Below are 10663 nucleotides of genomic sequence, written 5' to 3'. Positions count from 1 at the left end.
TTTTTTTGAGATGGAGTCTCACTCTGTCACCCAGGCTGGAGTACAGTGGCGGGATCTTGGCTCACTGCAGCCTCCGCCTCCTGGATTCATGCGATTCTCCTGCCTCAGCCTCCCAAGTAGCTGGGATTACAGGTGCGTGCCACCACTCCTAGCTAATTTTTGTATTTTTTAGTAGAGATGGGGTTTCGCCATGTTGGCTAGGCTGGTCTCAAAACTCCTGACCTCATGATCTGCCCGCTTTGGCCTCCCAAAGTGTTGGGATTACAGGTGTGAGTCACCGTGCCCGGCCAACTTTTTTTTCTTTTTACCATAATGAATTGTATACCCTAGAACTGATCGAATATATTGTGAATTTTTCTTCCCTTAGAGATTTTAAGAAATATTGTTGGTCTCCAAAATAATTAATACTAGGACTTGGCTGGGCATGGTGGCTCATGCCTGTAATCCCAGCACTTTGGGAGGCCAAGGCAGGCAGATAACCTGAGGTCAGGAGTTCGAGACCAGCCTGGTTAACATAGTGAAACCCCGTCTCTACTAGAAATAGAAAAATTAGCCGGGCATGGTGGCACACACCTGTAATCCTAGCTACTCGGGAGTCTGAGGCAGGAGAATTGCTTGAACCCAGGAGGCGGAGGTTGCAGTCAGCTGAGACGTGCCATTGCACTTCAACCTGGTTGACAAGAGTGAAACTCCACCTCAAAAAAGAAAAAAAGTTTAGGAAACCCTGAAGAGTATGAACTTGATATTAATATTAACTTGATATCAATATGAGCAGTTACTATGTGTTGGAAACTGTTCTCAGTGCTTTATATGTATTAATTCTAATCTTACAACAATCCTTTGGGGTAGGTATTATTTTACCCTCATTTTACAGATGAGGAAACTGAGGCATAAGGAGGTTACTTTACTTGTTCAGGACCACATAGCTGAAGGGAAGAACTTGGATTCCAATTCAAGCAGTCTTGCTCCAGAGCCTCTATTCTTAATCACAAAGCCATGTCTTTTCCTATGTATATGGACATTGACTCTTCTATTTTGCTGAAATTAAACAGAAACTTTGATTTGGGTCATTTATAACTAACTTAGAAAAAAGTAACACCAGCTGTTTTCATTTGGAAATAGCTTAAGTTATTTATTCATCTACAAACCTAAAAAAAATTATTTTACATTACATGATAATAAAATATAAAGTCAGTCCGTAGTAAATTATTTTATTTCTTTTTAGATTTCTTCCATAGTTGACTCCTTTGTCTACCGAAGCATCCACATACTTCTAATGCTTATTTTCCCCTTCCTTAAGGGAGACAACCCAGAGATTCTACCATTTACTATATTGGAAAATATAAGATCTCTGGATACAGTCCGTTTCATCAGAGCCGAGGATGACTTCTTGTGGTTTGGAAACCTATAAACCAAAGACGAATTATATGCACTCTACATATCCAGAATACAGTGGTGGAGAAGCAATAGGAAAACAACAATAAAAGGTGTTATTCAGAAAAGAGGATAATGGGAAACTCAGTAGTCCCTAGTCCATATTGATCATAAAATCCTGCTGGATAGGAGTGGCAGAGACTCCCTGGCAGAGTAATAAGTCCTTCTAATCTGCTCTTTGGGAAGATTTTCATTGTCCTTTATGGTCCTTCAAGGAATCTTACCTTGTCCAGTATCCTCAGTGGCCACATCTTAGATTGGTATTGATAAAGATGCCCTTTCTGGGAAATGCACAGTTTTTACAGCTCTCTTCATTGATAAGCCTTGGGGAGTATTTTAGAAACTTAAGAGACTTTTGCAGTTTAGGCTCTTTGACCTCTCACTCTCCCATATAGTTACCTTAAAAATTTTAATTTCTAGACTTTTTGCTCCTTCGAGTAATTAGAGCCAAAGGACCTGCCCAGATACTTTTTTTTTTTTTTTTTTTTTTTTTTGTGTGAGTACTACCATTTGTACCTTGCTTATCTCAGGGATGTCTTGTTTTGCTGCCGTGGAACATCTTTAACCGTCTGGTGAAACCTGTGCATCATTCTCAGAATGATGTTTCAAAATTCATAAAATACAGGGGTGGGGTAGGGGGAGGGAGGGCATCAGGAGGAATAGCTAATGATGCCAGGCTTAACATAGATGATGGTTTGGTCTGTGCAGCAAACCACCATGGTCCACATTTACCTATGCAACAAAGCTGCACATCTTGCAAATGTACCCCTGAACTTACAATAAAAATTGAAGAAAAAAAATCACACAAAAGGTGAAAAATAAAACCAGTTAATTGTATCAAAATACAGTTATCAAAATGTTAACTTTGTGACATAGTAATATATACTTTTAAAATAACACATTGAACAAAAGATCTAGTGACAAATCTAAGAAAGTCAGTTTTGAAGTAGTTGATGAGTTTAAATAAAAATTTTAGATTTCTGCAACATTTCTCATTGGTTATAGTTGTGATTTTTATTGGTGGCAGAGTTATAGATACTACTACTGTTACTGTGATTTGTTGTCTGCTTTCATAGTTAAAGGAAATGCTAAATTTCAGTCACAAGTTAGTGGAAATAAAGAAGATATTTTCCTTTTCCCAGTTATTTGACCTCTTTTAGCTCCTAAGGGAAAGGTGGCTTTGGTGAGGCCATTTTAAACAATAGTCTGGGTGGAAGGACAACACCTTAACATTACCTTTGTGTGGTAAGGTATCAGTCTTCTCTACTGCTAATGCTGTAGTTTTGTAACTATACTCAGCTACCTCAGTTTGGACTTCAGAAGCACTTGGTTTCTCCAGCCTTGCAAGACTTCAGATTATAGGGCTCTTAGCTGAAATTGCAGGACAAGGGCAGGGAGTACCTATCTTAGCAAATCTGTATTTTCTCTGTCTCTTCTTGTAACTTTAATCAAAGTTTATTTCTCTTTTAGGACTTCACTTTAAATGGCAAGAAAGAGCCAACACATGCCAACATTCTAAATTTTTCCTGCATTTCTCTTTTTGCACTAGCCTCAGTTGGCATATGGCTTGCTTTTCAAATTCCACAGATAACAGTTCGACCAAATTCTTTGTCATCAGCTTTCCAACTGTCAGTATCGGAATTTATTAACTCATTAATTCATCTTTAAGAGAGTGTCCTATTTTAGCTTATGTTACTTGTATCACTACACTGCCATGTCCTAAATTCTCTGTGTTAGGAACTACATTCATCTGCTGATGGAGACTCTTTTATAGTAGTTGAACACATTAAAAGTCTGTAGGGTAGGCAGTCTGGCTGGGATGGCAGCTTCACAATCTACTTCACACAAAAAGAATCAGGGACCCAGACTTTTTCTCTCTGTTTCCATATGCTCAGTATCTGGCTTCCATGTTCAGGATCATCTTATGATCCAAGATGAATGCTAGAGCAATAGTTAATTCTGTCCACACTCCAGAGGGCAGGCAGGGCAAAAGGTACAATACTGTCCTGAATAAAATTGGGATTTATTCCTAAGGTAAAAGTTAAAACAGTTAATAAGTGGCAGTAGGAGTCTCTGCCATAGCCCCTGCTTCTGATTGCTTTGAGTGCTGAAACACTGTAATAGGAGTGATAGCACATATTGGCCCTAAGAGATGCGTGAGATCAGAATAATTCAAGAATCAGTCCTGTGGTAATTACAAGAATTTCTCCTGAGTTCTAAGTTGCTCAGTTTTTTATGTGCCGCAGGTCTTAAGATGAAATGCCAGGTGCCAGGAATGACGTGGGGAGGATTCAGTAATATTTGGGTCACAACATTGTTACCCTCAGTGTTCTTCGTCCTTTTATTTTCTTTTGTGTCTTACTCTTACCTCCATTTAGGAGCCAACAATATCTCTACCCATTTGCTCCCCTTTTTGATACTGTTGAAACTTGAAAAACTTTCTGAGGAAGCCTTTGCTACACTTTGGGAATTAGGAAAGTTGCAGAGGGATCATGTGAGTGTCCCTGTTTTCATAAAGTGGGATTCAAACCCCCCATGTTAATGACTCAGTTTTGAGTTGTTATAGCCTGATCCAGATGCTCCTTATCCTTTAATTTTATGAAGAAAAAATTCTGTATGGAACTTCTTTTAAGTAATGGTTACCATCATAGATTTAAGAACTGCAGACAAATTCTTCTCCATGCCTTCCTTTCTCCCACAAGTAACAGTATGTGCTTTTCATCTTACTTCCATGTTCTCATTTTTCTCTGTTCTAGTAGAATGGTTTCTTTTCCTGTGTAATACTGCCTGTCAATCTGCGCTCTGAGTCATACTTTTTTCTGTCTTATCAAGGACTTCAAACCTATGAGTACCCTTACCTTTTGCTGCTTAGTACTGTCACCTCTTTCTTTTAACTTTTGAACTGGTTACGGTCTCATTTGTTTGGGGAGGAGCACACCCATACCTTCATTGGACAGTTTACTATTTCAGTCATGAAAGTTTCTTCTTTCAAAGAGATTAGCGTCTTGTGGGAGAGAGGTAGATAAAGATAATCACAGTTACATATAAATTCTATGATAGGGGTATTTATACTCTGCTTTAGGAATAATAGCTCCTTTAGTTTAGGAGATGGAGGATGGAAAGAGGGGATTGACCAGGCTTCCTGTAGGGGGAGATGTTTGGTCTTGAAGTAGAAACCAGCCAGGCAGACAGAGAAGGAAGGGACATTCCAGAAAAGAAGGCCCCTATTCCTTATCCAGTTACTATGTTATTTTTCAAATAACTTGTACTTGGCACAGTATTAGTTAGCATCAGAAGTACTAATGTATGGTCACTGTCCTTAGTGGTCGGGGGAGAGGAGGTGAGGGTAGAAAGCTTAAGCATATGATTCAACTATGCATGTGAAACCACATGTCAGTTGCCAAACTGAGGTTATAATTGCTCTAAGAATTTAGAGAAGGATTAATGAAAGATTAGTAAAAGCTAAAGTAGTTGAAAATGAGGAATTTAGATTTAGCATAGTAGGAGTAAGGGAGCCATTGAAAGCGTTTAGGTATAATGACATGAAGGCAGTGGTGATAGGTTTCTCTTGGAGTGTATGCATGGACTGGATATGATTAGTAGGGAGGAGTGGTTGAGACATCAGAGTCCAGGAAGCCAGCTAGGAAGCTTTTGGAATGAGGTGAGGTAATGAGGGCCTGACATTTCTTAACCAGATTTCCATACCAGATTCCTCAGAGCCTCCCGTGCTGTTTTTAAATTTACCACCATCTGTTCTCGTATACAAGTGGACTTTTGTCATCACCATTCCACTAATAAGTTTGTTTGTTTGTTTCTTTTTTTTTTTTTTTTTTTGAGGCAGGGTCTCGCTTTGTCACCCAGGCTGGATTGCTGTGGTGCACCCTCAGCTCACTGAAACCTTCATCTCCCAGGTTCAAGTGATTCTCCTGCCTCAGCCTTCCGAGTAGCTGGGATTACAGGCGTCTGCCACCACACCCAGCTAATTTTTGTATTTTTAGTAGAGACAGGGTTTTACCATATTGGTCAGACTGGTCTTGAACTCCTGACCTCAAGTGATCCGCCTGCCTTGGCCTCCCAAAGTGTTGGGATTACAGGCGTGAGCTACCGCACCCGGCCTAATAAGTTTGTGTCTAAAGTTACTGGTGATCTGGCCAAATCTAATGATCATCTTTTGTGTTCTCCATGCTTAATGGAGAACCACAATAGCCACCAGCCTAAGTACCAACAATGGAGGCACTTTTTGCTTCACTACCAAGAATGCAGTATATAAAATTTAAGAAATTGCAAACAGAACAGAAGCCCCACTTTTTTAGAGTTTGAATTTGAGATGTTTTTATAGTGTACTTAAAATTTGCTCTTGCAGAACTGATGAATATAAGCACAGTGGAATAATTTTTACACATGATGGCTTTGAAGACTAGGGTCCTTTTTCTTTCCAGACTATTTAAATCTTCACTTAGCTGAAGTTCTTCAGCTAAGTCAATCTTAACTTAGCTGAAGACTTCGCTAAGTTCTTCTTTCTTTACCCTCAAGGCTTTCGTCCATGTTGTTTTCTCCTTTTCCTGAACCTTCACAGCACCCAGAGCTCAGCTGTGTACTTTTTTTCAGTTCTTTGTTGTGTCTGAACTTCTTTATTGAACTATAAGTTCCTGGAGGACAGGAATTTTACCACACTTCCTATGTGTGTATTTTTATGTTTTACTCTAACATAGCTCTTTATGCATGTATAATTGATGCATTCTTGTTAAATATATAACAGACAGTAAATACCTGTATTACTGAGATTCTCCTAAAGTCTTATTACTGGCACTGGGGGAAGGGAGCAGAAGGCAAAGATGGTTCTCAGTAGGGAGCACCTGCAGTAATAATTATATTCCCATTTGTAATATGCTTTTGTATGAAAATGCATGTAACTGGCTGCTTTGGGAATTTGAACAAAATAAACCTCTACTCCATGGAGACTTGATTGAGGTAAATTGGATGACAGCATGGTATAAAATAGCCAATCTTTATTGAATGAAATGTGAATAATAATATAAGTAACTACTTTTATTACCAATATGAGTAGTTAACATTTGTTAAGTACTTACTACTTGCCTGGCACTGTTCTGAATACTTTACATCAGTGAGGTGGGTACTATTTAAATTATCATCTTCATTTTACAGATGAGATATGTTTAGCAAAACTACCAGATTGGGTATCAGGAGATCTGGGCTCTGGTTTTCGTACTACTGCTAACTACCTGTGTGAAATTGGATGAACCTTAACTTCAGTTTTTCATTAATGAAGGGATTAGTCTCTGATCTCTAGAATACTTTCTCTACTGTTTTGACATTGTGTGATCTCTAAATGATCCTATCTTCTTATTCTACAAGTCCCTATGACTTCTTGCTGGGAACAGACGTTTCTGGTTGAGATTGTAGAGTAGGATAGTAAGTTTTTTTTTTTAAGGTCTCTGAAGATGCTATATAGATGAATTTAAAGTTCAGGTTCAGAGGAATGTGTACAATAGAGATGGAGGGAATTTGAGAAAATGAGTAAGGTAAAATTGTGGATCAACGTATCTGAAAATCAAGAGGACTCAATTTACTGGCAGTGCAGATAGAATCCTAATGGTTGTCTTCTGATTTATAATTGCTCTTGCTTAATGTGGTTTACTTTATAGTGTATTAGTGCCCTCCCAAGATACTCCTAGACTAATATTATTAACTAACATTTACTGAGTATTTCTTTTGTGCATGTTTTAACACATTTAATTTTCAAAGTAATATTTTAACCGTAGGTACTATTGTTGCATTTTACAGATGAGAAAACTTGGAGGCAGAGGTAATTAACATCTTCACAGTTCTACAGCTTATAACTGTTAGAATCAGTTCTTAGACTCTGGGTCTTCCTCACTCCAAACTCCCTGTTCTTTATTGATTCTCTGTTGCCTCCATGTTGTTCAGAGCCTATGCATAATAATCAAGGTTGCTTTTTGTCAGGAGCCATTTGGAATGAAGGGGCTATATGGGATTTTCATAGCTACTAATGTTTTCTTTTGACTTGAAGTCAAATGAAACCTTTAAGTTTTTTTTTGTTGTTGTTGTTCTCCTTTTTTCCTTTATTTTGATATCACTTAGAAATCTTTTCATTCTTCTCTACTTTATTGTCAGTCATTATTCCTGCTTCTTTGATCCCAGAATAGAAGGGCTTATCCTCTGCCGAAAGTTAACAATTCCAATGTGAAGTGTCAAGCCTTGTTTCTATATTCTTATCTTCAATTCTTAGAGCAGCTTTCTCCCTTTTCTAGAATATGTGTTAACCTGGCATATTTAGTTTTCTTTCTTTGTGTGGTAATGGTCTGAATTTTTCAGCTTTGGAGAGAAATACACTACAGAATTCAAATCACTGGACGTTTGCCCAAGCCTATCTTTGAGTTTTTAATGCTTCTTTTCTTGCTGACCATTTATGTGAAATAATGCCTTATATTCTGTACTCCCACATCTTCAGTTAGTTTTTGTAAACCTGTTCCTTGACTTGTTTTTTAAAAAAAGTAACTCCCTGGTACTGCCTATTTTTCTCTCACTCATCGGTGTCCTTGACTTTGCATTCCTTTTTTCCGTCAACTCCCCCAGCTAGCTTGTGTCTTTGCTCTTCTTGTATACCCTGCTTTACTCTTCCTACTTCCTACCTGCATAAACTCTACCTTGCTTCCTTTGTGCAGATTCCTGTGCAAGTTTCTCAGTTACTTCTCTGACCTCTTGTCTCCACCTTACTTTTTGGTATTTTGTTTTTATGACTCTCCTAAAATTTGTGTAAAAGAAATGCCAGAGGTACATTTTAAGCTTTTAACGGCTGGTGGTGGTGAGTAAAAGAGTTGGGCTGCAGCTGGGTTTTTCATACCAAGATCCTGTTGCCCTCTTAAAGAAACAGGCAGCAATATTTAGAAAGATTGGCATCGGAACCACTTTGTATGTGTGTGTTGTTCTGTATTTTAAACAATTTTAAAATCAAGTTGTGTTTTGATGAGGAAAAAATTAAGAAAAAAGATTGGAAATGTTGTTCCCTTAAATATTTGGTTTGCTCATTAACATACTCAATCTTTTTCCTCCAGATGTAACTCAGGCTTTCCCTCACTTTGGAACTCCTAGATTTGTGAATATTGGATATTTTGAGAAGCAGGGGTTCTTTCCTTGATATTGACTAAGGAGTCTATTTACCTTCAGGATGACATCTGAACTGGAGAGCAGCCTAACATCTATGGACTGGTTACCACAGCTCACCATGAGAGCAGCCATCCAAAAATCTGATGCTACACAAAATGCGCATGGAACAGGAATTTCTAAGAAGAATGCACTCCTTGACCCAAATACAACTCTGGACCAGGAAGAAGTCCAACAGCACAAAGATGGGAAACCTCCATACAGTTATGCCAGCCTCATTACATTTGCAATTAATAGCTCACCCAAAAAGAAAATGACTTTAAGTGAAATTTATCAGTGGATTTGTGATAACTTCCCATATTATAGAGAGGCTGGCAGTGGTTGGAAGGTAAGGATTTTATTTAAATTATTTCTTTTACGAAGTAAGCAGTGATAGTACTGATTTCTACTGAAAATAAGGCTTTGTGAAGGCTCATGTAATTGATTATGAAATTTTGATCTCTAGTGATTTTTAAGATGTCAAAAAAAAGTTTTTAGCTTAGGTGAATAACTTTATTTTTGGTAGATTATTAGTGTGTTCAAGCTTGATTATGTTATAGTACTGATGTAGCATAAAGTAAAGCAGAGTTAATGTAGCATTCACTGGAAACCATACCTGCAGTTCAGGTGAGTTGACAGTGAGCCTGAAGTGAAAAACAACATAGTGTTGCAGCTAGTACTAACTACGTTTATCAGTAAAGAATTTTTTTTTTTTTTTTTTTGAGACAGAGTCTTACTCTGACGCCCCAGGCTGGAGTGCAGTGGCTTGATCTTGGCTCACTGCAAGCTCCGCCAACTGGGTTCACACCATTCTCCTGCCTCAGCCTCCCGAGTAGCCGGGACTAGAGACACCCGCCACCATGCCCGGCAAATTTTTTGTATTTTTAGTAGAGACGGAGTTTCACTGTGTTAGCCAGGATGGTCTAGATCTCCTGATCTCATGATCTGCCCGCCTCGGCCTCCCAAAGTGTTGGGATTACAGGCGTGAGCCACTGCGCCCAGCCGATTTTTTTTTTTTTTTTTTTTTAAATTAGAGACAAGGTCTTGCTCTGTTACCCAAGCTCGAGTGCCTGAGCACGCCACTATGGCCAGCTGATTTTTAAATTTTCTGTAGAGATGGGGCCTTGCTCTGTTGCCCATGCTGGTCTCGAACTCCTGGCTTTAAGTGATCCTCCTGCTTTGGCCTGCCAAACTTTTGGGATTACAGGTGTGAGACACTGTGCCTGGCCAAGACTTTTTAAAAAATATTTATCTTGAAAGAATTTTAGATTTTTGCAAGAGTTGCAAAAGCAATACAGAAGGTTCCCATGTGTACTTCGGCAACTTCTTCTAATGTTAACATCTTACATAACCGTAGTACAATTTTCAAAACTAAGAAATTGACTGAGCATGGTGGCTTATGCCTGTAATCCCAGCGTGTTGAGAGGTGAAGGCAAGAGGATTGCTTTAGAACAAGAGGTTGAGACTAGCCTGGGCAATATATGGTGCTCATGATTAGATGTTTTCTTAGAATGAGGTATTACATTTTTGGGAAGAATAATACAGATACGGCCTTTTGTGCATAACATATCAGAGGATAGATAATATAAGTATTTCTTAATGGGAATGTTAACTGTGATTCTTTGGTTAAGGGGATGTCTGCCAGGTTTCTTCATTATGAAGTTACTATTTATCACTTTGTAAATAATAATATGTTTTGGGGGGATACTTTGAGCATTTGCAAATACAGTAAGTCCTTAACTTTGATAGGTTCTTGGAAACTGTGACTTTAAGCAAAACAACATAAAGTGAGACCAATTTTTTTTCTCATCAACATTATAATGAAATGATGTTATTTGAAGATGTGCTATACTTTTGACTTAACGTTGCAGTTTCCAAGAACCCCATTAGTAGTGCTAAATGAAGACTTACTATACTTTATTTCTTCTTAAACTTTTGTCCGTTAATTTTAGCATTGATTGGTAGGTCATAACTGTAGCAATTATTCCTCTCTCTCCTCCCCTCTCCTCCCTTCCCCTCCCATTCCCTCCCCTACCTTCCCCTC

General features: G+C 38.4%; 1 protein-coding gene across 2 annotated transcripts in view; it reads left to right on the top strand.

The window, feature by feature from the left end:
• The window catches only part of FOXJ3 (forkhead box J3), a 180423-nt gene that overhangs the window by 73052 nt on the left and 96708 nt on the right, over positions 1-10663 (top strand). For both annotated transcript variants that reach the window (XM_012001722.1, XM_012001723.1), the window contains one exon: positions 8644-8968. In XM_012001722.1, coding sequence (XP_011857112.1) covers positions 8644-8968 — 325 coding nt within the window. The remainder of the gene's footprint in view (positions 1-8643; positions 8969-10663) is intronic.

Source organism: Mandrillus leucophaeus, unplaced genomic scaffold (assembly GCF_000951045.1).
Source record: "Mandrillus leucophaeus isolate KB7577 unplaced genomic scaffold, Mleu.le_1.0 Scaffold67, whole genome shotgun sequence".
Taxonomy (NCBI): Eukaryota; Metazoa; Chordata; class Mammalia; order Primates; family Cercopithecidae; genus Mandrillus; species Mandrillus leucophaeus.
The sequence above is the reverse complement of the archived record's forward strand: the minus strand, read 5'-3'. Positions and strand labels throughout refer to the sequence as shown.